Source organism: Epinephelus fuscoguttatus, linkage group LG20 (assembly GCF_011397635.1).
Source record: "Epinephelus fuscoguttatus linkage group LG20, E.fuscoguttatus.final_Chr_v1".
Lineage (NCBI taxonomy): Eukaryota > Metazoa > Chordata > Actinopteri > Perciformes > Serranidae > Epinephelus > Epinephelus fuscoguttatus.
The window spans coordinates 17,661,505-17,688,540 of NC_064771.1; the positions used below are offsets into that span (position 1 = coordinate 17,661,505).

At 42.1% G+C, this 27,036-nt stretch overlaps 3 protein-coding genes across 4 annotated transcripts; 2 read left to right on the plus strand and 1 right to left on the minus strand.

Moving 5' to 3' along the window:
• Positions 1-1,413: 1,413 nt before the first annotated feature.
• Positions 1,414-16,311, plus strand: LOC125880861 (putative protein MSS51 homolog, mitochondrial). Of its 2 annotated transcripts, none has more exons than XM_049563657.1 (7): positions 1,414-1,602; positions 5,659-5,836; positions 5,928-6,077; positions 9,875-9,999; positions 10,331-10,894; positions 14,867-14,960; positions 15,568-16,311. In XM_049563657.1, the coding sequence occupies exons 2-7, from the start codon at positions 5,679-5,681 to the stop codon at positions 15,773-15,775; spliced, it is 1,299 nt and encodes a 432-aa protein (XP_049419614.1). In that variant the 5' UTR covers positions 1,414-1,602; positions 5,659-5,678; the 3' UTR covers positions 15,776-16,311. The 2 variants fall into 2 exon arrangements, with proteins under 2 accessions (XP_049419614.1, XP_049419615.1); XM_049563658.1 differs by lacking the exon at positions 1,414-1,602 and adding an exon at positions 2,379-2,452.
• Positions 16,312-18,797: 2,486 nt separating this feature from the next.
• On the plus strand, positions 18,798-25,522 carry LOC125880862 (putative protein MSS51 homolog, mitochondrial). The gene is made up of 6 exons (XM_049563659.1): positions 18,798-18,985; positions 20,101-20,250; positions 20,377-20,501; positions 20,721-21,284; positions 21,585-21,678; positions 25,016-25,522. The coding sequence occupies exons 1-6, from the start codon at positions 18,969-18,971 to the stop codon at positions 25,218-25,220; spliced, it is 1,155 nt and encodes a 384-aa protein (XP_049419616.1). The 5' UTR covers positions 18,798-18,968; the 3' UTR covers positions 25,221-25,522.
• A 277-nt stretch (positions 25,523-25,799) lies between these two features.
• On the minus strand, positions 25,800-26,642 carry LOC125881267 (myeloid-associated differentiation marker-like protein 2). The gene has a single exon (XM_049564355.1). It carries the CDS (start codon positions 26,640-26,642, stop codon positions 25,800-25,802), a length of 843 nt encoding a protein of 280 aa, XP_049420312.1.
• Between the last annotated feature and the right edge of the window lie 394 nt (positions 26,643-27,036).

The following is a 27,036-nucleotide window of genomic DNA, read 5'->3' on the forward strand; positions in this document are numbered from 1 at the left end:
CAAAACGACCAACAAAGACCCCAGATTACGTAAAACTTGAGTTAATAGCCCGGGCTATTATTTGCTTAAATCACAGAAATCAACAGGCGTATATTTGGGACAGGCCTTTAATTCCTTCCACACAAATCTGTTGCTCACCAAAGATCGGGAAATATGATCACATTGTTTATTTAAACCATGTGAGGGGAAGTGACAGACTCAGTGTGAGGAATCAAGTCTCTTTAATACATGCAGCATGGACAGACTTTTATACCAAACTAAAGCTCTGATGACCCCAGGTTATACCCACCAGCTGCACTCGTAAAGGACAGTGCTCCCCCTAAAAAACGGTTTAGCGAAACAGGAAACTTACTCCCTAAGAAATGAAAGGTCATGACCTCAAGATGTAGAGAATTGCCTCCCAAAGGTTCCTGACTAATTCCCACAAACAGTATGATTACTTGCAAAAAAAATCAGGCTTCAGTTTATGTGTCAATTATGAATCATTTATTCGATTTAGCTCTAACGTCTAAAGAGCTATTACAAAAAAGAATTAAGTGCTTGGCAAGCAGACCAGGCCTCTATTTGAGACAGGCCTTTATTTGTCAAAATGTGGAGCCACACCGGGCTGGTTCAAGGGACTGGGCGTTTAGTTGAAGTTTTACGGCCTGTTGCAACCAGGAGGAGACACGAAAGGACTACAAAGCATCACAAAATGACCCAAAAAAGACCCTATAGTATCTAAATACAACACAAAATTATCTCAGTGAGACCCACATGACCACCAGCGGACACAAAATGACTATGAAGAGACACAAAACCCACAAAAAGATGCATAGCAACTAAAATTTGTGGCTCGAGTCTGACTCAAGTCCAAGTCAAGTGACGCAAATCCACACCTCTGATAGTGCATAACAAAGAGGAATTCACAGGCAACCTACAGAAATCAGTTTGGATTTTTTTCCCGTTCAGGCTTTTGTTTTTGATAAATAATAGGAGGAAATCAAAGCTTTCAAGCTGCAAATATTTAAGTGGAAAAAAAGTCTGATGAAAGGATAATGTTTTTACATATCAAAAATGTTTCCCACTTATATGTACACTTGTTTACCGCACTACTATTGATCCCAGAAACCCACTCTCTGATGTGTTTGTTATCGCTGGTTCCTCTTTGCTCTTCATTTCCTGCCCTGTGAAGTGTCTCCTCTCATCTCTGAACTCTCCAGCAGACTGAGAGTGTTTTCGCAGGATGTTTTGGGGTGGAATATATATCTCTGTGGAATCTTGTGTTGATGTGTGTGTGTTGTTTGAGTCTCCACCTCTTCTCCCAAATAGCCCCCTCTTCTTTTGGCCCCCATCTTTCTCTGAGGCAAACCCATCTCCACCCACCCCCAGCAGCTCCACCAACCTACCCCTCTCAGTCTCAGATGCCAGGAGCACACGATATTCCCCAGCCCACCCCTGGCTTCTTCCCCAACCTTGGCTCTGTGGTGAGGGAATTTATCTGACCTCAGCGGAGACACAGAAACACCCAGAAGCCTCCATGAGGTGGTGACGTCCAACACAAGGAGCTGTCAATCCTTTTTCTTCCACCAAGAAGATCACTCTGCTCATCTGGAACCACAGGTATGACTGCTAAAATGTCTGTCCATGTCTTCAGTCATCCTCAGTCTGGAGTGTGCGGCAGGGGCAGGGTGAAATAGTGGTGATAAAGCTGTGGCCAGATAGTGAGCAGACGGACTTGGCATGCTGAGAACTTCCCGGTCAGATATGTGAGGAGAGACAAGCAAAAATGAAAAAAAAAAAACTGCCCCCTCGTGGGAAATCTGTTCATTTCAAACCCCATGCCTCCCTGGTGTTGGGTAGATATGGAGGAGCTAATTAGATATAAGCCTTTCAATTTTGTCTGCAGACATGATAAGGCTTAAATCATCCCCCAGCAACACTTGGTATGAAATTGAAAAGATACAGAGTTCCTCAAAGTAGACGGAAAGTTGTTTTCATGTAAAAACTGGAGCGGCATTGTGAGTACAACAGAGTGTCTCGATGTGATAAAGGAAAGCAGTTATTGTGCAAGTCAGTTCACCGCTGCAAGCAGTTTGGCGAGTTTTCAAGGCCAGGTGAAGCACTGCTAGGGACAGGTAGATGTGTCAAATATCTTAAACCAAACACAAATGAGATTAAATGTGCTTTCACATGTACGTGATTTTAACAAATCAGGTGTTGACTGGCAATAAAATCTAAAGAAAGACCCGACCACTGACAACAAGATGATCACATTTCTCTCCCCTCTTATTTTCCCTCATGTCAAGCCAAGTGAATAAATCATGTGACATGTAAGTGAGGAGGTGAGGAGGGAGGGGTTTTATGTCAAGGGTAGGGGTGTAAATGGCGCGAGGAACATGTCTGAAGCCTCCATCTGTCTGAGAATCCGGGTGATCCTCTTGTCATGAGAGCTCCTGTCATCACAGCGCAAGTATGTGTGAGTAAGAGAAGGTGTATTTTAAAGCACAAAGGTATTCGGTGTGTCCATGTTGAGGAGAGATCCCTATGTCAGCCTTGAGATTATCACAATTCAGAATAGGGATCTATGCTGTCCTGTTTCGTGGCTGCTTGGCTCATATCTGCAGCTTAAGAATAACTCTTTTTTTTTTTTTTATGTTCTCATCGGCTCTGAAATAACTTTACATTTTCAAGAGCAACCCCTGTCTGGAGTCGTCTAATAGCAGTGAAAATCTTTGTAGTGTCAGTGCAGCGTGTTACTTGGTTGTCAGGGCGCATAGAACAAATACCTCTGTGAGGCTTGGGACTGTACTTTTTGTCCTTCCAACATTTCCAGCCCTGCTTCTTCTCATTTGTCAGTGTGACCTGGTTGGTGAGGTGGGGGGTCCCTGTCTCTCACATCCCACTGACTGTGCTTTGTGTCTGTCTGTACACACACACACACACACACACACACACACACACACCACCTGTAAACCAGTGGATTTGATGTTTTAGGACAATTGTGTTGTTGGGGGCGCAGTACCCCATTCTGGGCCTACAGCTGAAGCATTCCTTCCTCTCTTGATCCATGTCTCTTTTATGCTCTTTTAGCATTTTTTTCTGTCTTTCCTTTTTTTTTTTTTGGAAACCTGATTTCCCTTCTTGGGGAAAGACATGAAAGTGTATATTGGTGCTACAGTAGCATAACTCACTCGGCTCCAGCTGCTTTTAGAGAAGAATGCAAGTGCAGGGGTGGGCTAAACCATTTCACGCCTTTAAGGGGTGAGAGGAGCCTGAGAAAGCTGCCATTATTTCTTTTTTAAAGAAAAGGTAAAGGCTCTCAAATGATTTAGTCAGCCAGTTTTAATTTAGTTATAGCTAATTACTTGCAAACAAAACCAAAATTTTTATCCCAGGCTTTTCAGAGGCCCCCCCTCCCATGACCAATTTCCTCCCCATAACAACACCCCTGGTCCAGAGTGTAGGATTTAGGGGGATATGTAATGACAGACAACAAATATAATGAAATAAGAGAGTTGTTGTCTTGTCGTTACTTTAGAATGAGCTGTATATCTGCATAGGTAACAGGTGTTCATCCATAGAGATTGCCATGTTGCACCACCATGTTTGTACAGTAGCCCAGAACAGACAAACCAAACACTGACTCTAGATAGGGCAATTCATGTATTTGTGTTGGCCACTGTAGTTTACAGCCCCTCTGTGACAAAATGTACTTAAAAACACTGATTTTTAATGTAAAACTGCTTTGTGTTTTCACCGGTTTAAAAGACCTCCATCGATAATACAAGTCCCATTTAAAACCTCCTGAACAACTGGATCTTAAAGCCTCTGGAAACCCAAATCCACAATAGCCTTCTAACTATGTAATTTAGGGTCTTATGTACATAATATTAAACATGTAAAACAATTAGAAATCTGTTTCCATCCAAATTCGAAATATCTGTCTTTTAAGTTTTTGTCCATTCTTGAAATTGGGTTTGATTTGGCCATGGTTATCTCTGAGATTGATTACGCAATAAATTCCAAACCAATCATAAATCATCAGTCAGTTGTCTCATCCCGCCCCCCAGTGGCAGCGCAGCAAAACCTTTCTGCTCCAGCTAAATCGAGAGAGATGGCCAGCCGGCACCGGTCTCTCCCGCTTTGACGGTCGGTGTGTGTGTCAGAGTAAAGACATATTTAATCTATTAAGACTGGATGTGTTTGAATGAAAAAGGCTATTATCAGAAAAACGGAGCAGATTTATGTTTTCAATGAAAACGTATCTCAATGAAGATATTCAAAGCGCTAGCCTCCCGTTGTCATTCATCTCAGCTAACGGCCGGGCTCAACCGGGCACGTCTGCAGCGCGAGTCCCGTAGCAGCTCGCCCCCCTGTTAATCAATTACAGCGGCTCCACCGGCAACGGGAGCGGCGCGACAACTCTATTTTACGCGGCTCTTCTATTGTTTATCCGTGACACTGTGTCCGTGGCGGACATTTGAAAGCGAGTAGATAACAAACAGTACATTAAACTTGTAGATAACTCAAATATATGTAATAACTTAGGTGGAAAATGCTTTAACATTTCATGCAGCCTACATGCAGCCTCTCGGCTCAGCAAACGGTAAACAACCCCGCTGGCTTCTCTACGTGTCGCTTCCGTACGCAGTCAGTGGAGCCCAAATGAATACGCCGCGACGCTACGCTGTACGTTTGCAGTCGGTGGAGCCTGGCCCTAACATTGCATGTAAAAGTTACGCTAACTGTTCTACGAAGTAACATTAATATGAATCACAAAACATTTTGAAACTTACCATTCAGTGACCACCTGAAAGGAATCATTTTCAGCTTCTGCTTCGTCAGATCAGAGCGTTATCTGCCACGCCCACTCTGTCCTGGCAAGTGGTCTAAACAGCAAAATGAGCTGTTTTTAAACCAGGTTTTCTAATAGTTATTAATGATTATTTTCACTCAGACTTTTGTGGATGATTAATGAGACACTCGACTTTGATATAATATATGCATTTTTACTATTTCAAGCTGTGTTTCCAAAGGCTTTAAGTTATCAGGGAAGCACACATGAGCAGGCACAGGTGCATTAGCAGGTGCTGGGCTAGCTGCCCGTCTCTGACAAGCCAAACAGAGTAGGAGAAACACTGATTTGTAACATTTTATGGCTTTAATCAGTGTTTTTACAGGCTTTAATCAGCTGTTCCATTAGTTTGGGAGAGGAAAAGACCTCTAGAGATAATTTGGCTCATGTCAAATAACATCCTGAACAATGAACACTGAAGGAATTCTAACCAGGAGAAGCTTCAGCAGGTTGCAATCTGCAATCGTCGCCACTAGATGACACTAATTCCCCCTAAATCTTACACACTGTTCCTTTAAGTGACCGATCCATGAGTTTAAAGGCCAATCGGACACCAGAACATTGCTTAGCATTTAATAATAGGCTATTCTAGGACAGGATTTTACAACCGGAAAGTTAACACCACAGCAATTATTTTTCGTTGTGACAGTCACGTGGCAAACTATAAAAATGGAATGTGTTCCAAGGTAATCTACGAGGAATGTGTGCTTACACATACAGCATTTGACTAACCAGGATGGCATTGGGTTGTGGTCATGCAGGTGAGCCAGGTTCAACGAGATGACATTAAGTGTTTATGTAATGCTTCATTCCTCTGCTAGTGGGACATTAAACACACAATATGGCGTCTGAGATCCCAGCAATTACACAGCCTGACGCTCCAAGGACTGACAGCGTCTTCTCTGTCCTGTCTGGATTTTACTCTCTGGACTCTGGCGTTCCTGGACTCTCTCAGGTGATTCTCGACAAGCTCAACATGAAGGACTACGGAGAATACAGGTAAAACTTAGCAGAGCCAGTGTTTTAAATTCCAGCAAATCCATTAACATGTTTGGTGCTTGACAAGTGACAAGTGTCTGACTCTAATAAGGGCTGCTGTTGAGGGAAAGGTTAAAGGCGCCTCATTCCGCAACTACAAGGAGATGTTCCAGAAGATGGAGGAGACCTTTGAGTTCTGCGCCAGCTGCAACAAACTCCCGGCTCATCTCACCGAGGGCCAGACCCTGAAACGCTGTGCGAAGTGAGTGCCGTTCACTAGCATTATCACTGCTTAACTTTAATCATTGTTGACAATCAGACTATTCAAGGTGACTGAAACCTACACTGTCCTCTGGTCAGCTCCATCACCAACTCAGGGCATTGTTTTCATGTTCTCCGATAGTTGTCATGTGCGAAGCATTACCGGCTGCCTTTGTATCAGCGACAGAATGATAGGCCACCAAGGTGTGGGCAGCTCGACAGGGGGTGGATGTTGGCCAATGGCAAATATAGCTAAGCCCCGTGATTGTGTCTCATCTGCAGCTCTGCAGCTTATTAAGAGCAGCTTAATGCAGTTCATAATGTCACAACAGCACCGAGTGTATTTCAAGGAGCGTGTTGAGAATAAGGAGAGGAAACTGCCTCATTGTTCTCTTGCCTCATTTTTCTTCTGGCTCTCTGCGTCTCTGTGCTCCTTTTTCTGTCTCTCTCTCTCTGATTCACACACACTCACACACACACACACACTGTCTTGCATGTGTGCTTGCTGGAAATACTCAGCTGCCACTGCCTCTCTCAGAAAAGTTACCAGTAGCAGCAGAAAAAAAAACCTGACAATCTGACTAACTGTCCAGAACCTGACCGTGACTTTCCACTTCTACCCTCATGTAGGCTATCTACTTTTAAAGCTAAGGTATCTCTGTAGAAGTGTTTCATACATTACCTTTCAAGGACACTTGTGTTTTCTCACCTCACTTTGTCCACTCCTGAGCCCCCTTTGGAGGATTAGTATGCCCAAAGTGCGCCATGACAGAACACACAGGCTGATAAATGATTTTATGTAAATGCATGCGCCTTGAAGGCTGCAGATGACTGCAAGGTAAAGTAATATAGTCTCCCAAAGCACCAACTGGCGCTGGCTGTCAGACCTTTAATCCAGCACATTACCTCGCCACTTAAACTGTGCTACAACACAAAAGCAAACATCGACACAAAGAGGTCGTTTCATCAGTAATAAATTCCGGCCTCTACCTACGGCGGCTGTTTTTGCCAACTGTCGTCTTAAACAGGACAGAATTCATCTTAGGTGTCATGAGTCTGCAACTGAATGAGATGACACGGGATCTGCATGGATGTAAGATGCTATTTATGTCCTGGCACAGACGAGACATTCTAGATGATCATCCAATAAAAAAGGAGGCTATCATGATATATGTAAGTGATGCACCCATATTTGTTATGGTTCACAGCTGAGGTAATTGATAGCAGCGATAGCAGCAATCCATCACTGATGCACATCCTTAATATCCTTTCACTGATGTGCAGGTTATATTTTATCAGTTCCTCCAGATGACATCTATCAGACATTTTCCTGCTCAGTTTATCTTTAAACAAAACTGTCTACAGTGCTAGCAGCTCTGTGAGGCTGTACTTAGCAGGGGTTTGAGCTCATGCTAACGTTAGCATGTTAGCATTAGCTCACAGTGACAGTGCTGGCAGGTTGATGATGCTTACTGTCTGTGTTTTAGTTTAGCACATTAGCATGCTAGCATTTGCTTATTAGCACTAAACACTGGCTACAGCTGAGGCTAATGGCAAAAATACATGGGACACGACACGTCACGTAGGCGGAGTTGAGCAAGGTTCTTTACCTGCTACATAGACTCTTGCTGTGTCTCAAATCGCGTACTTCTGTACACTTAATATTTTGAGTGCGTAAGTGTGTTCACACTGAGAAGTATGGAAAAATGCAGTGCACTATCAGTACCCGGATGGTGCACTCAAAATGGTCAAGAAGTTGAGTGTGGAACTATGGACACTCCTCGCCCTCAAGGGTCGCCACCTTGGCTACGTAGTGGAAGGGGAGGGACCACTTTTCAAACTGGAAATGGCGGCTGCATTGTACAAATACATGTGTTTTTTGCACTAAGCACCACTATACTGTTGTCGGGTATAAGCCAGCAGTATGTTTATTGGGTTAATTTAGCAGTCTGTAATGATTTGGTGCTGCGAACGATAATGTGATAATGCTAGTTTGCGAACTAGCTAACACTAGGGTCGTCATTTCCGGTAAGTGCACAATGGCCGCGTTTGGTTAGAGACAACACTATCCTGACGAAATTTGCGTACTACACCAATAAGTACATAGTGCACATAGTATACTACATGGAAGTGTACTAACAGAAGTATGTGATTTGAGACACAGCATATTCTGTCTTTGTAGTGTGTGGTTGCTAACAGCTTCACTGTGTGTATTGACTTGATACTACAGTTGGTTATGGAGGGTTTGGAAACATATGCTATATTAACCAATACAGAATTAATTTGCTGTATTGTTTTAACATTAGGATAGATTGATTTAACTGATTTATTTTAATGTGAAATGTAAAAGCACACACAAGGTTGCTCTGCTGCTTCTCACTGCCTCTGGTACAAGAAGGCATTCATTTCTAAACAGCTTGTACTTGTTTTTTTATACAGTTCTATGTAGTTTTTAAACTGTTGAGGGCTGCAGAGCCATGCACAGAACGGGAAAAATACACCAGCTACAGTTCATAAAAGAGTTGAACAGTGTTGTGGCCGTGCGGGTAAGTATGGCTTCTGTGTTCAGTGTAGCACATTCAGTTAATTATAAAGGTTGTGGTCTACTGCGTGCATGCCGGAGCTGACGTGTCACACCCCGTCTATGTCCCAAGTATTTTGGCTGTAATAGGAATGTTTTAGAATTCCAAGTATTACGCAGGCCCCTAGGAAAGCCACCCAGCCTTGCTTCCAATTTTCCCTAGTGGCCACTTTTAGTATTGCAGCAAAAAAAAAAAAAAATTCCCTGCGGCTGAAAAAATATTTTTCTCATAGATCATTGTGAGTGAAATTGTAAAAGAGACATCTGTAAAACAGTTGACAGGACACCTAGAACTGCAAATATGATCATTATGACTTTCTATTATGAATTTTTGATCCATGCAGGTTTTATATCTGTAAAATGTTTCCCGAGCTGAGGAACGTGATTTAAAAATCTATGATGTCATCACAATTTAAAGCCTCTGAGCCAAGCAGGAACTCGTGTGTGGAGGCAGCAGGAAAAATACCACTGTGCATATTCAATAATGTGCATACCCTGGAGGAAAACCGGGAGGCTAGAAACCTTTGTGGTGTATGGGCAAGGTGAGCAATTCCATTGGACTATCTTCCATCTATGGAAGTTGGACATGAACCAAATTATAGAGGACGTGAAGGATCTCGGTCCAAGAATAAGATTGTTTACAATGTCCGTGTATGTGAGTTGAGGTAGTGCATCAGGGTCTGTAATCCAGCCTTGTACTGCCAAGCCATATGGATCTATTTTGTTTATTGTGATTAATTTGTCCAAATACCCTTGCCTGACCATTGTAGCAGGCACAGGTAACAGAGCATGGTCCTCGGAAGATGGCCCCCCCAATCCAAAATACCAAACACAGCATGACGTCAATTGTACATTCTCCACTGGGCAAAATTTTAACCTGACAGTTGTGCTAGATGAAAAGTCAGAGGATTGCCAAAGTCATCCAATTTTATCCTCTTGGGGCCTTGAATATCTGTAGCAAATGTCATGGCAATCCTTTGCAATAGTTTCAGCCTGGACCATGATGAGTCATCTCACTGACTAACAGACACACCGAGATTCCCATCTCTGGAGTCGTGCTACTGGCATGGCTAAAAACTGAAGTGCAGAACAATGAAGTGGATGGTGTACAACTCTGTCAATTAAAGTTTTCCTGTTTGTTTAACTTCTATGCTTTGCATCATTTCTTTCCGTTGAATTTCACCGTGTTGCTTTTTTCTCCCATATTTCGCCCACAGGTGCTTGAATGTGTATTACTGCACCAAGGACTGTCAGAAAAAGGACTGGCCTCAGCATAAAAAGGTCTGCAAGAAGCTGCGCCTGGTGGCCATTGACAGACTAGTGGAGTGGCTGATGTTCACTGGTGAGAAAAGAAAAGGTGGTGCTGCTGGAACTGAAATGTCTTAATGGCTTGTTTGAGTTCACAAAACACAAAAATCATTCATCATCATTAATGAGAAGGCATATTTTAAAGATGAGCTGCAGAAATGTAATGCCTGAGAGACAAAAACTGACAGAAAGTCACAGTGCAGTACTGGTGCTTTTTTGAAATTTTAATTAAAGTTTCTCAGCCTTTGAATTTCACAGATTGCTTTTCAAACACCATGTAAACTTGCCAGACAGAATCGACAATAATCTCTGTCCTCAGCTGTGTGTCCCATAAATGCATCATGAATGTTCTGCCACCCACGTAGGAGACCTCCCATTCCCCACCGAGAAGTGGTCCAAGACAGCTGCTGAGGTGAAGAACTGGGATGACTGGCTCGCCGTGCAGGGGGACCTCACGCCACGTCTTGATGCCATCTTGTCTGGTGCCAAAATGACAACCCTTTGGAAGAACGTCAGCAGGCCGAGGCCAGATGACTCTGACCTGCGACAGTCTTTATGGCGGATTCAGAGCGAGTTCCTCTCTCGAGTCCTCACAGTTGGGATGGCCATCCAGCACTTCTGCCTTAACCCCCATGCTAAACCACTCACTATCCACATAGCAGGGGCTTCCCACAATGAGACCATGGGAGCCAGACTGACAGACTATGATGAGCTTAACAAGATGTTCCCTGGACACCAGGGCATAGAGGTAGTCATGGTGGGACCGGAGGTGGTGGATGGCCCCGTCATGAGGCCTCCTCTCAAGGCGTTTGGCCCCAGGCAGAGGGTCTTCATCAGCGCCCACAAGGGCCTGTATCATGACTTCTGGGAGAACGTGTTGGAGAAAGACGAAGCAGCCAAGCCAGATTTGGTGGTTGGATTTCATCCTGGTATGTACATCCAACATTCTGCCAAACATGGACAAACAGAAAATAACAGATGTGATTGTTTAGCCAATAAAATCTTAAGCTGAAAGGAGACTTTCACCTTAAAATGCTTTTAAATCAAACAGTAAGGGACATAATGATGGCTGCAGCTATAAATAGAAACTGCTTAGCTTAAGTGGTCAGCTGTCTTGGAGAAGCGGTGACTTTTACCCCTTTATGCTCATTTGACAATTACCTCTTTCAGAGAACAGAGCAAGCAGGGGACGTGTAACTCACTAGATCTGGCCTATTCATTAGCACCAGGCTTTTATTAGGGATTTGGGTGATTAATGGGAGCAGCTGGAAAAGACTTTGGCTCCTCATTGCTGAACTCAGCATAATGTCGATCAGCTGCCCTTTTGAAAGCGCCCCCGCCCTCTCAGATCCCCTCTAACATTGCAAGCCCCAGCCATTCATGTACAAAATCATAAACAATCTCACCACCTCTAGTCTGAATTCCAGTTTTCTGTATTACACTTGCTACATTTGGAATTCAAGAGACATCTGCAACTTTTTCTCCACTTCACAGCATGTTGGACTGAAAGACATCTACCCTCCACTCTTTCACTGACAGCCACCTCATTAAAGTGGCACTAAAATCCTACACCTCCTAAGCTCTCGCACCAAATCTGCTTTCTGACCCTTTCACCTGCGAAGCGGCAGTAAAGCCCTGACCCGACTGCACCCAGAACCCCTGGCTCAGTTATCACCCCAAGGCTCCACCGGAGCTAAATATACAGGAATCAGTCATCCTGCGAGTAAACTTGCCTGAGTGCCTGGCTGCGTTTCATACCGCAAAGCTGGCAGAGCACTGCATTATGACACTGTTTAAGTGATAGGGGAGCAGGCAGTGTGACCAAAGGAATAAAAAAAGGAAGGTGTGTGGGAAAGTTGCAAAGAGAACGAGAGAGGAAAAAGCTGCTGGAGAGCAGTAAAAAACAGACAGTGACCTTAGAGAAAAAGAGAGGGAGGGGATGTCAACTGTCTCACAGGAGACGGATGCTGGCTAAGTAACGTCATCCATACAAAGATAGACCACTGAAAACAGGCACCTCCTGGTAGCTGTTTGTGTCCATAAAATAAACTGTTTTCATACCACTACAACTTAATCTTAGTCTATACCATTAACAGCAACTTTATTCACCATATGGTCCAAATTCACACTGGAGCCAGGCAATTATTACAGTCATTAACAGTCAGACTGTACCGTCTCTTTGTCACCTTAACTCCTTAAGGTCTAAACGCCTAAACGCTCACTCCCTGTTAAATGTTTTATCATGATGAGCAGTGTAACCTCAGGGATGTTGGTATCATGGCATGCATTATTCAAATCACAATCCTCTCCTTCTGCAGTTTGAGTTCCCCGGAAAGATGTGGCAGGAGGTGGATAACATGATACCATCTGTATGCCAGCATCACGGGCCTTACAATTCTCTGCCTCTGTGGCATGCTCTGGAACCCCCAAACTCACTTACAACCAGTACACACACACACCAGTAATGTACCGAGCAGCTGACGCATTAATAAATTCATAACCTGCATTGTTTTCCCGACATGCTGATTGAAATTGAATCTGCGATTTTGTCGTTCTCTCGGACAAACTAATAATGTGAGACTGTGTTGATCAAAGCAGGGAAACTCTGTGTTTGCTGCCTGGTTTTGTCTCACTCAAGGACACTAAAGCCGGATGGATTTACTGTATTTGCTGCCACGGTGGCTTGAACCTCAGTCATCTGGTTGAAGGGTGACACACACCAACCTACCCTGCTGCTCAGGAGAAAAAAAAAGTACTGATATAAACCCAGGGCAAAGTGACATCTGTCAGTTAATATGCTGAAGGATTATGAAACCCAACCCGGCATGAATATCGCCAGACTGCTTCACTGGATTGTCTCTGTGTGAGAATGCCCTAAATTTTCAGCTGGCGTGAGTGCAAGGTTAAGTTGGAACAAGCTTTCTCCAGTTCAGCCGAAGTTTTTTAAATGAGGTCAGCTTGTTTGGAGCAAGATTAACTTTGTCATATTGACTGATAATTAGGCTGACTGCAAAACACTGTCAGTAGCACGTCCAGAAGGAAATACGCTCTGGCTAAGAAGAGAGAAGACAGGGCCGGCTGGAGACTAATCAAGCGTAACATGTTCAATCTTCAGCTCACTGGGGTAAAAAAACCTATAACTCTGCAAATAAGACTTGCATAGTGAAAAACAATGTTTTTAATGTCAGTGTCATTCAGCTGACTTATTCAGGGATGTATGTGGACTAGAGTATGTTACAAGAGTGGCTTATACTTAATTAAAGGCCCTGGAATCAGTGTCTTACTATGATTGATAGTATCCTATATGAACACACTATTTTCTGCCAAGTGTCTTTATTACTGTTACTGTTCATATTATGCTCTTGTCTGAGCTGAAGTGGGCGGGCCCTTGGAAGAAGAAGGTGATGTCACATACTTTCATGCACCAGTCGGGATTTACCAACATTTGAATTACATTCGAAAATGAAACTAAGCAAAACCAACCCAATAAATGTTGGCATTGCAGGATTCTGATAACCACAGATATGTTACATTTGTACATTATTTTGTAGCCAATATGTTGAAACTTTACATTTTTTTATTTTTCAATAATGCTGTGGTTAAAGCTGCAGTAAGTAACTTTTATATTACTGTAACTGTACATGAGACAGATAATCTGTGAAAAAAAGGTTGCCCCAAATGGCAATTGCAAGAATCCAATGGGCCTGAACAAAACCAACCAAAGGCAGGAAGAGTCTCTTATGAAATGTCAATTACTGTCCCCTGCACATTCTCTCGTGCTAAGAAGAGCGATACGATATATGATATGATATGATACGATACGATATGATACAATATATGATATGGTACAGTACGCTACGCTACAATATGTGATATGGTACAATACGATACGATACGATACAATGCAATACAGTATACCTTATCGTCCCTGTAGAGAACGTTGTCTTCGACTTAAGAGCTGCACAAATATTGCTGCCTTACAATAATAGTCCAGCAGAAATTAATCATACACCATAACAAAACCATAAAAACACATACTACACATAACAGTATTGCACATGAGCCATTCATGTATTGCATGTAACACCAGCACACAACACAGCACCAAAAGCAAAGCACAACATCTTCAGAACGCAGCTTCAGTTTCGGCTTCGGTTTTGAATCCTTTCAGGTCCAAGCTCTTGTTTTATCTTGGGCTTGGTTTAACTCTTTCTTTTTAGCTTGCTTTTTGCTGTTGGTCTTCATCTGTTTACTAGTTTTTGGGTTGGATGCTGTTATTGGCAGCATGTGCACAAGCAGTGATTGACACTATATTTCATTCAGGTGGGGTGGATTCTTGCAAATCCCATTAGGAGTACTGGGAGGAGCCAAAGGAACCTTATTTTTTCACAGGTTATCTGTCTCATGAATTATTGTCAGGATACAGTGACAGTTTCAGCAAATGTGACAAAAAAATTATTTTATTTCATAAAAGTTACCGACTGTAGCATTAACGTGTGGTTATGTTACAACAACCACTTGCTGATAGCTCGGAAATGATCATGTTTTGGCTTAAAACACCCGCCTTTGGTGGCATGATAATGGCTGGAAATGATGCCTATGTCTCATTTTAAAACAACAAGTTTTGTTTTTTCTTAGTCTTGAACAGTGATCACCAGTGATCTGCATCTTGGCAGCTGTCTTGCCGAGGTGTCACACCAACACCAACACCTACCCATGACAAAGTCAGCTCATATACATGTAATGTTTCCTGGCAAAACTGCTTTTTGTTATTTTAATCATTATATTAACATGCTGGTTTTGCATCTTCCCGAATGTGACTGGAACTGGTGGTCTCTCTTTGTCTCTCTGGTCCTGTCTGTCATGTATCTCTTATATGTTTCTGTGTACTTTTAACACAGGGTTCCACGCTAACCAGGGTCTGGTAGAAGGCTGGCTGCCCACCCTCCTGCTACTCAGAGATTATAACATCCCCTCCTTCTTCACTATGTACAGGTTAGTCACACTACTGTGACTCTAAACACAGTTGTTTCACATTTTATAGTGCTGATAATATCATCCATTACCCTTTGCACAATATAATAAATAAGCTCAAACCATTTGCTATCTAAAACTGTTGAACTATTCCGCCCTGCCCTCCTCTATGGTACACTTGTTGTTCACCCTCATATCATGTGTGGTCTCCTTACTCTTCACCTGCCTGACCTCATCATCACAGTCCTCGGTCTCAATGCAGTTATTGTTGCCCACAGCCCAGATCACACCGCTCCTTCCACACTTCACACTCCTCCCCTGTGGTGGCAAATACCAGTTTCCTGTTTGTATAAAGGCCAAGTTGAAGAAAAGATTTATTTCTAGTGCTGCAGGCGCTCTCAGCAACTCCCCCTGTAGACTGTAACTTGATAATATAGCAAAGTTATTGATGTTGTTCTCCCTCTCTTCTGTTGTTGCTTCTCCTCTGTAATTTCTCTCAAACTGTTTTCTTGTGGGGTGGATGTTAAAATAAGTCTGTGAGGTGTTTAATCTCTGCACAGTCTCTCACGAGGACAACAAAACTTACTTGATGAATTGATTCCTCGGCTATTTTCTTTTGTCTTAACAGCGAGATGGAGCTCAAGTGCTCACTTCAGATCCTCTCGGAGTTGGAGGTGTACATCAGGGACAGTGGAGCCAATCCGTTCACCTCACAGAAACCAGAGCAGGTCCAGTCCTGCCCCAACAAAAGCCCTGTCTACTGCAACTCTCATTACATCTGTTTCCAGGGACTGCAGCCTCAAGTAGACTTAGAGGACTTTGGGTCAGACAATTAAGAGGCAGTTTTAAGGGAAAATCAAAGCCTGTCTGAGGTGCCACAAGCCCTCCCCTTTAAAGATGCGATTTTAAAAACCGGATTTGGGGATTTCCTGGGGTCTTGTGGGGGCTTCCTGCAGCCTTTTATAGCTGGACATTGGTCAGCTGTGCCGCCACTTGGCAGATGTGGACGCAGAATATGGGGCAGAAAACCGCACCTTCACCACCGCAAACATGCACCGAACATCACTCAAAGCTCATTATGGAGGAGGATGGCACCTGAGGGCACCAGTGGGGCACAGGGGTTTGGACTCTGTTGGTGCCCCGAGGTGGCATGTTACTTGGATATGAAGGGTCATGGGTGTACATATGTAATGAGACCACAATGAGTTCAGACATTATTTGACGGTTCCCTGTAACTCGTTCTGTGGCTAGACGTATTCCCAAATCTCACAATAGCTGCATGGAATCATATGCATACTAATGTAACACATGATCTAAACTGACACCTAAATAAATTATACAGAGGCGCAGAGCCTCAGTGTGGTTTATTATATTTATTCCTTCTTTTTTCTTGCTGGACTAGTGGGTCTGTGGAGTATGTGTATCACCACAGACGATGTAATAGTTCTTATGTGCTGAGTGGAGACTCCATAGGCAATCATCCCTTTCCACTATCTCTTAAAAAGGCTGAAAAGCCAAGCAGCATTCGTTTGTCAGCTGTTTTCAGTTCAGGGTTGAGAACAGCAATGCAATACAATGCAATTCAAAAAACAGCATGAGACACAGGCTTAAAAATTACCGTCAGATAAGTCATAGTCTGATTATCTCTACAAAACTGAACATTATATACTTCACCTATTGCAGATCACAGGATTTTGCCTCCATAGCAGCTTTAAAAATGCAATTTCTTGACTACAAAACTACCTTTAGACCCACTTTCTGTCAATATTTCAAATAATGGTTCATGTGCCCTATTTTCTTCTTAATACATCACATTGATTTCCCTAAAATTTACCACTAATCAGGCTGTAAGGCACATTAGAACAATTTTCATAGTACAATCTGGTTTAGAATCTGTAACAATGAAAAAAAATACTCTGCTGCTTGTATGATTAATGTGTGAAAATAACTAATATTCAACCATGACACTGATACCAATGTGTTAAACATACCATTACACTTGTCTGCATGTGTAACTGATTTGCTTCATGAAGAGGGAAATGTCTTTACAGTGTGACACTGCCCTCTAGTGGAATAAAGTGGTAAAAGCACACTGAAAGTACAGTTGATGCTGTAATAGTGGAGCTCAGGGCTTTTTAAGTGGCCACATGGGCAAAGGGTTATGGATTGCCATTTAAGTCAATATTAAATAAATGAATGAGTAAATTAATTTGGCTATGAAATAAATTCTGAAATAAAAGGGGCAATAAATATAGGAGACTGGGGTTGGTTGGCACACTTTTCATTCTCTGCTGTATTTCTCTGGCATATTTTATGTTAGAGTATTCTAACCAGCAGCAAATGAAAGGTTCAGGTCTTAGCTATTACAAAAGTGTACTTTAATGTGCACAAATGCTGTCTAAAATTCAGTGATACAAGATTAAAGTCATGCTGTGCATTTGTGCAACCAGCCCCATCAGAGTGTTGGTTGGCACAGTGTTAAAATGCTACAGTTACAAAAACATGAAGCACACAGTAGAAACAATTTGAAAATTTAATTCAAAGAAGAACCAGAAAACATGAATATTTTATAGAATATCTGCCCAATTTTAAAACCAACAGCATTTTAAAGCAATTTATGAGTATTAATCTTAGCCTTAGAGACAGGGTGAGGAGCACAGATACATAGCCGAGCCGCTGCTCCTTTGCGTTGATAGAGGTCAGTTAAGGTGGTTTAGGCATCTGATCAGGATGCCTCCTGGGCGCCTCCTGTTAGAGGTGTTCAGGGCACGTCCCACTGGTAGGAGGCTGAGGGGTAGACCCAGAACACACTGGAGGGACTACATATCTCATCTGGCCAGGGAACACCTTAGGGCCCCCCAGGAGGAGCTGGAAAGTGTTGCTGGGGAGAGGGATATGAATGTCTAATTACCTTGCCATTGATCATTATAAAATAGTAATTATAAAAAACAACATAATCAGCATTTAAATCTGTTAAAATAGTTTTAATTTCTCAAAATGCAGCTAGACCTACAGTTACAACTGAATTTTACAATTGGGTGACACATGTGCCAACCAATCCCACTCATATTTGACCCAATATTGTGATGAAATTATGTCAGGCGGCTACCATTACTCATCACAGACTTTCAAATCTTATATCAAAATGTAGGTGATTCATTTGTCAATTAACTAGAAATAACACATTTCCAATATCTCGATCTAACACAATTTTAGAAGACATTTAATCCACAGACCACTTTTTTACTTATACTACTATGAAACTGAAATGTCACCTTCGCCAAAGAAATTAATGACATTCAGATATTTTAACATAGTAGATGGGTTTGGGTCAAGAAAGCAAACATTTTGATTTTACTTTTTTTTTTAATTTCGGTGACCTTCAAAGCAGTAAAGCAAACAAACAAACAAACAAAAAAGCTGTGTGCCAACCAACCCTGGTCTCCCCTAAATGCACGGATAAATGTCAATATAAGTGTAAAAATAAGTCAACATAGTTCGATAAATATATTGTTTTTTAATCAAAAAGGATGTTTTTAAAAAATACTATTTGTATATTAGTTCAGGGAAATTCTATTTCTTAATACCACATTTATTTCCCAGCTCTATTTCCATCTGTTGTATTCAAATGAAAGAGGTGTGGTTATCCCACAGATTCAGACCAAATATTTATTTATTAATTTTGACTTAAATGGCATCCCGTAAATTGCCTGTTGAGTTAACATATGTAAATGATAAGTATTTCTGGCTTTAAATGTATACCACAGTAATGGATAGATGTATGGTGTTTTCTTGCCATAAAAACTATGCACAAATATGAATTTCTAAAAAAAAATATGAGCTGTATTTTGTAGTTCTTGTTTAGTCAGGAAGAGTCTGGAGTTGTCAGACTTTTCTAGAAGGCACTGCACAGGTGCTAAATGTGGCACCCAGCTGCAGGCCCCCCCAGCAGGCCGCTCAGATAACAACCCGGAGGAGCAGCAGAAGAAGAAACTGTGAACAGCGCGTGAGTGCCAGACTCATTCAAAAATGACGGAAACAGAGAAGTAAGTAGGTTTTGACTGAATTACAGACACTTCTTCATCTTCATTACTGACAACATGTATAAATTCACACCATAAAAGGACTTCATTAAAGTCAGAGGTGTGTGTGTGAAGCCGCGCGCGCAGCAGCAGAGCCTCCTGGTGCTCGTTAATAATGACTGCTCGACATTTGAATGACATTTGGAGATACTAGCATGAAGCCACAGCCTGGTTCATTTAGCTTGAGTTGTCACTATTAAGCTTCAGGCAACTTTTCAGCAACATTTTTCACATGTAAACTTATATGAATCTCTCCATGCAGTCAGTCCTCTCCTCTCCTCATGTAGCAAATGTCCAGGCTAATAATAGAAACATATGGGCCTCAGTACTCTAATGGTTAGCTATGGGCTAGTCATGTGTTAGCATATTAGCCTCTGGTGTTTATAACTTAACATTTGCCCAAATTACTAATGAGTGACTGGCAGAGGTTGGACCAAGTCAAGTCCCAAGTCAATTTAGGCAAATCCTGAGTCAAGTCCCAAGTCCTAAACTTTTACTTTCAAGTCCTAAACAAGTCAAAATGTGCTCTGCATCAAATGTAATGCCATTTAACAACAGTGTATATATTAATGTATTTATTTGTTGAAACAAGTCTGTTGGAAGTTGTTGTGTCCCTGTCTGTAATGTCTGATCTGCACATTTTGCATACTGCAATTTGTTTTGTTGACCACCATGTAATTTTTGTACATGAATGAGATCATCTTTGGTTTCAGTTTTTCCAACTGGAGCTCAGTAATGTAAAGCCAGTTCTACATGGTTCTCTCATGCCACTTGATTGGATGCTTCAAACATAATGGACCTGGTGATGTCACGGTCGACTTGTTGGGGACTTTTTAAATAATATTCTTTTAATCTTTGGGCTTGGGAGAAGGTATCAAGTAGTTTTCAAGTCAAAAGCCTCAAATCCAAGTCCCGAGTCCTTTTTGTTTAAGTCCAAGTTGAGTTGCAAGTTGTTCAAGTCAAGTCTGAAGTCATCAAGGTTGTAACTTGAAATAAACTTGAATCCATGTCATGTGACTCATGTCCACACCTGTGGTTACTGGTTAATAACTGTATTGTATTCTTTTTTGTGTCTCTAGAGCTGGTGTGCAGACCAAGGCTAAAGCCATGGCTTTCCGCTCTCAAAAAGAGATGTTTGAGAAAATGGAGGAATCGTTTAAAATCTGTGCCTGTTGCCAGAAGCAGCCAAATCAACTATCAAACCCGCAGAACCTCAAGCGTTGTGCCAGGTAACAAAAAGAAAGAAGGGGGAAGAGCCCCCCAGTATCTCCGTCAGCAGGCCTGAGCAGCCAAGATCATCAACGTGAGTCATTTTCCAATCACAGATCTCTCACTGTTCTCCTGTCTTTGCACAGATGTCTAAATGTTTACTACTGCGGTAAAGACTGTCAGAAGGAGGACTGGCCCAAACACAAGAAGTTCTGCTCACAGCTGCGTGTGGCCGCCATTGACAGAGTTGTGGAATGGCTTTTATTCAAAGGTAAAACATACAGAGGCAGATTATCTGACAGGGAGTGCACAGACATGCAAAAGGCAGCCCCATCTCTCTTACAGAGGAGAAAGAGACACACAATTTTTGGTTATTTAGTCTCTTTGTGTCATTGTTTTGCATCTCTTTGTAGTCGTAACGCATTCTTTTGTTGTGTCTTTTCTTGTATTAAACAGCTAAACTAATCTTATTCTTTTTCCCTATCATCAGGAGACCTCCCATTCCCCACAGAAAAATGGTCAAAGCCCCAGTCAGAGGTCAAAGGCTGGGACGACTGGCTCGCGATGCAGGGAGATCTCACACCCCGCCTTGATCCCATTTTAAAAGGAAAAAACATGAAAGACTTGTGGACCAACGCTGGCAGGCCTCAGCCTGACGACGAGGACCTGAAGCAGTCCCTGTGGAGGGTTTGCAGCGAGTTCTTCTCCCGGCCGCTGACTATAGCCTGGGGCATGAGGCTGTTTGGCATTAACCCTTACTCCAAACCTCTCACCATTCACCTGGTGGGAGCAGGCCACAGTGAAACTCTGGCAGCCAGACTGACGGACTATGATGAGCTTAACAAAATGTTCCCTGGACACCAGGGCATAGAGGTAGTCATGGTGGGACCAGAGGTGCTGAACGGCCCCATCGTGAGGCCTCCTCTCAGGGCGTTTGGTCCCAAGCAGAGGGTGTTTATCAGCGCCTATAAAGGCCTCTACCACGAGTTCTGGGAGGAGCTGGTGGAGAAAGAGGAAGCAGCCAAGCCAGATTTGGTGGTTGGATTTCATCCTGGTGAGAACAGCTTTCTCATTACACAAAAATGTATCAAACTCACTTTTTTTGTGCACACTGGCACCTTATTTGCATTCAAAGTATAAAAAAATCCCAGTGTAAAGCAATATATTTTCATTGTGAATTAGAAAATAGTCAGCAGGCCACACAGCACCCTATCATGCTTTAAATTGAGTATCACTGCACCAGAATCTGACTTTGTGTGTGTTGTGTGCCAGTAAACCACTAGCTACTGAAAAGAGTTTCTCATTCACGTTGAACTCTTTTCATTTGTTTTTCTTCACATCTTTTTGTGTCAAGGATTTGATGCCAGTCAGGGCCTGGACCAGGGTTGGCTTCCAACACTCCTGCTCCTCAGGGATTATGAGATTCCTTCACTTTTCACTGCTCTCAAGTGAGTGCTACAGAATAACACCCACACACACATACTGTACAGTCAAATACCTTACAAAAACATTTACTCAAGGACTGTTGTTCAGTACAATTTTGAGGTACTTCTTCTGAGTATTTCCATTTTATACTACTTAATATTTCTACATCACTACATATCAGAGGGAAATATTGAACTTAATTTCCTTAACAGTCACATCAAGATTTTACATAAACCAAATATGATCAGTATATCAAATGTGAAGCATTGTATTCGATTAAACTACCAAAAAGTAAAGTAGTTAAACCTCCACCAGCTACAACGTTAATGATACAATAATATAACAATATAACATCAACAGGGGCCACTTTGCATAATGAGTACTTTTACTTTTGATACTACTTTTGAGTAGGGATGCACAATATTTTTTTTTGTTGTATAACAACTTATTTAGCCGATAACCCACACCAAAATCCATTTTTTTCCCTGCCTAATTTTAGTGATCATCAAGTCTCTTCTGTACTGGAATTAACATCATATTATGCATGCATACTTTTATCCTGATGGTCCACCAGAAGATGGAGGCATGAAATAGAATACTTTTCAAAGTATGTGATATTATTCATTGTGCAAAATAAGAAAAAGCAAGTTGGCCGATTTTGATAGTTCATTTAAAGCCAATATCTGCCAATACCGACATGCCGATATTATTGTGCATCCCTATTTAAGAGTAATTTTTAGTACAGCATTGCTACTTTTACTCAAGTAAAAATGAACTACAGTACAGGCCAAAAGTTTGGACACACCTTCTCATTCAATGCGTTTTCTTTATTTTCATGACTATTTACATTGTAGATTCTCACTGAAGGCATCAAAACTATGAATGAACACATGTGGAGTTATGTACTTAACAAAAAAAGGTGAAATAACTGAAAACATGTTTTATATTCTAGTTTCTTCAAAATAGCCACCCTTTGCTCTGATTACTGCTTTGCACACTCTTGGCATTCTCTCCATGAGCTTCAAGAGGTAGTCACCTGAAATGGTTTCCACTTCACAGGTGTGCCTTATCAGGGTTAATTAGTGGAATTTCTTGCTTTATCAATGGGGTTGGGACCATCAGTTGTGTTGTGCAGAAGTCAGGTTAACACACAGCCGACAGCCCTATTGGACAACTGTTAAAATTCATATTATGGCAAGAACCAATCAGCTAACTAAAGAAAAACGAGTGGCCATCATTACTTTAAGAAATGAAGGTCAGTCAGTCGGAAAATTGCAAAAACTTTAAATGTGTCCCCAAGTGGAGTCGCAAAACCATCAAGCGCTACAACGAAACTGGCACACATGAGGACCGACCAGGAAAGGAAGACCAAGAGTCACCTCTGCTTCTGAGGATAAGTTCATCCGAGTCACCACCTCAGAAATCGCAAGTTAACAGCAGCTCAGATCAGAGACCAGATGAATGCCACACAGAGTTCTAGCAGCAGACCCATCTCTAGAACAACTGTTAAGAGGAGACTGTGTGAATCAGGCCTTCATGGTCAAATAGCTGCTAGGAAACCACTGCTAAGGAGAGGCAACAAGCAGAAGAGATTTGTTTGGGCCAAGAAACACAAGGAATGGACATCAGACCAGTGGAAATCTGTGCTTTGGTCTGATGAGTCCAAATTTGAGATCTTTGGTTCCAACCGCTGTGTCTTTGTGAGACGCAGAAAAGGTGAACGGATGGATTCCACATGCCTGGTTCCCACTGTGAAGCATGGAGGAGGAGGTGTGATGGTGTGGGGGTGTTTTGCTGGTGACACTGTTGGGAATTTATTCAAAATTGAAGGCACACTGAACCAGCATGGCTACCACAGCATCCTGCAGCGACATGCCATCCCATCCGGTTTGCGTTTAGTTGGACGATCATTTATTTTTCAACAGGACAATGACCCCAAACACACCTCCAGGCTGTGTAAGGGCTATTTGACCAAGAAGGAGAGTGATGGAGTGCTGCGACAGATGTCCTGGCCTCCACAGTCACCGTACCTGAACCCAATCGAGATGGTTTGGGGTGAGCTGGACCGCAGAGTGAAGGCAAAGGGGCCAACAAGTGCTAAACACCTCTGGGAACTCCTTCAAGACTGTTGGAAAACCATTTCAGGTGACTACCTCTTGAAGCTCATGGAGAGAATGCCAAGAGTGTGCAAAGCAGTAATCAGAGCAAAGGGTGGCTATTTTGAAGAAACTAGAATATAAAACATGTTTTCAGTTATTTCACCTTTTTTTGTTAAGTACATAACTCCACGTGTTCTTTCATAGTTTTGATGCCTTCAGTGAGAATCTACAATGTAAATAGTCATGAAAATAAAGAAAACGCATTGAATGAGAAGGTGTGTCCAAACTTTTGGCCTGTACTGTATATACATTGTACTATACTATCAATGAAAAAAGCTGCCAAGAGGCTGAGTAGGCTCGTAACTTTGACTCGTTCAATAAAATCCATGCTGAAGTCCAAAGATTTTTATGGTGATTTATTAAACAAACAACTGAGATAACTAAAGATAAAAAAGATTAAATGAAACATTACGTGATGTAATTACGGTCAACAGAAAACATTGAAGCTAAAACTTAGCCTCTTTGTCTAAGAACCGCCATACCAGTGAATGAACAGGTAAATTAATGTGAAACCAGAAGTGCAAGTGACCAAAAGAACGTGTACAGCCTAAACAAATAATAAACAACAGAGGTCAAATACACATTCTGGCTCCTGCATACATCTTCCACTACTGAGGAATAATAATACCTAAGCTCCGAAAATGTCACTGCAGCTGATAAATGTTAAGCAAGTATCATATTACAGATTACACAGCAGTAATCAGATTATAAAATTCTGAAAGGAAAGGAGCTGTGGATTAGGGGTTTTCAGAAATACACACAGCATGTGGTAAGCGTCTTATTTTTTTGATTAGTGGAAATTGAACATGGTTTAATATGCAGCACTGTTGCACTCGGTTTGTACATACTAATGAGGTAGTTTATGATCAGTAATCTCCAATAAATCCAATTAAATAAAGACCTTTATTGTCCCGGAGGGTAATTTGCTTTGAAGACAGTAGTCCAACACAAATACATAGAATATATTTTACACAACAAAACACAAGATCCATGTCTCCTATACTGTCACCAGGAGTTATGGGAAAAAAAGAAGACGCAAGACATGAAATCCAGGGTTATCATTTGTTAAAAAAAACCCAATATCACATGGGACAAAGGACAATCAGTTCTACCTTACTGCTCTCTTACCATCCATATGAATTCATACATGATGTGTCTAATGTGTAATGGCTCCTGATGCTTCTTGTCCTACCACCTGCAGCGAGACAGAGATGACCTACTCCCTGCAGATCCTCATGGAGCTGGAAATGGACATGAAGGGAAGCGGAGCCAACCCCTTCACCTCGCTGAAACCAGAAGTGGTGGGCTCGTGTCTCAACAAGCCTCCCGTCTACTGCAACTCCCACTACTTCTGTTTCCAGGGTCTGCTGGAGACGGTGGAATTTGAGGAACCAGAGGAGGTTTGAAGGTGCACACACACTATTACTGTATCCGGACTGTGAAGCATTTATATGCGTAAGGTGGTAAAAAAAAAATAGGGTCTAAATACATATAAATTGTTAAAAAGTTAGCACCCTTTTTACTCTGTTAACAGCTGTGAGTGTTTGCTTTGACATTTGCATTCACTATCTCAGTTTTATGGCATGTAACTGGCATAGCAGTGCGATTTGAATATACAGCCTCAGAGCTATTGTTGCGTTAGCAGAGAGGCAATAAAACATTGTAGGAACAGAAAAATGTCTACAATAAAGAACTTTAAATGATTAAATATGGGGGAGACTGCATTGTGTCCACTCTGGTTTAATGCGGTATTTCTTCTTCATTATATAAACATATGATTTCAGTTTCATTTTCATACATTATACACTTTTATCAAGGTTAAAAAAAGACAAATATTTCACATGATTTTGGGCAACATACAGAACATATAAGCAGCTACTTTTTTCACTTCTTTTAATTTCCTCATTAAAAGAATTAACTTCTATAGAAATTAACCCACACAACACAAGCAAATCACTTTCTAAATACGTGTCATGTCCAAATTTCTAGCGAGATTTGATGGATAAAACCAGGTCCACAATGTAAAGGACAGTATTGACAATCGCTCCAATGTTAACGGTATTCATGTCTACATAGGAACACTTCTGACAGATGTAAGGATTATACTTGAAGCGTTTGTAACCAAAGACTGACCAAAGAATGACAGCTAGCAGGTACAACAGCACTGCCACAACGTTAAACACAAGCTCCACCAAACTCAGCCTGAATGCGAGCAGACACTGCAGCAGCTTGAGCAGATGAAGGACTATGATGACCACAGTGACGAGGAGGCAAACAGCAAACACGACGATGCTGATTATCATCCCAGGTGGGCGAAAAGACCATTCACCATTCACAAAGTGGTCAGTGGCGGCAGTGAGGATGATGCACGCTATAAAGGCCTCTGTGGTGCGGAGACTTCCTCTCAGGCTGGACAGGTAGCCGCTCGGCAACAACTTTTTTTGCATTGCACCGTCAATCAGGAAGAAAACAGTGGCGATAAGAGAGGAGATGAAACACAGGATGTTGACGACGCAGGTGAGGCAAACAAAAACAGCTGCGAAGATGACCGTGGCGGAGGTGATCATCAGAGTACACAGAGCGGTCAGCCCGCACGTCAGGTCGGCCCAGTTTGGGAGGAAGACAGCCAGGAGGATGTGCCACATTTTAGATTCCACCACGCTTAGGACCAGGGGCACAGCGATGCAGAAAACCCAGACAAATTCACACCAGACACCCCACGGACTCACCATCCTTCCTCTGGAGATGACGATGATGAAGGTTAAGGCACTGAAGATGATTTCCAGGAGGCGCAGAATGCCCTGACAGCCCTTGAATGGGCCACACATGATGCTCAGATTAAAAAGCCCAGATCTTGAAGACAAAAAGTAAAAAGGCAAAAGTCTACCAGCACTCTGCAAGATGACCTGTACGTGTGTCTACTTCGATTCTCATACTGAGGTAGAGCCAAGGATTATACGACAGGCAGGCATCATTTACTCACTTCCTTTTATTCAAATCTCCTGATTCATTGATGCTGAGTGTGCTAGTGTGTGATCCATGACTGCTCTCACACTCTCGACTCTTTCTAATATACGGTGTGTTGTGTTTCTTGAATTCATGTGTATATTTTTGACTATTCACAATTTATTCAGGAGGCAAATAATACCAGGAAATAGCATTTACTCCCTTACAGTATAGGCCTAGATTTCCAGGGGAATGCAGGGGACATGTTCCCCTCAA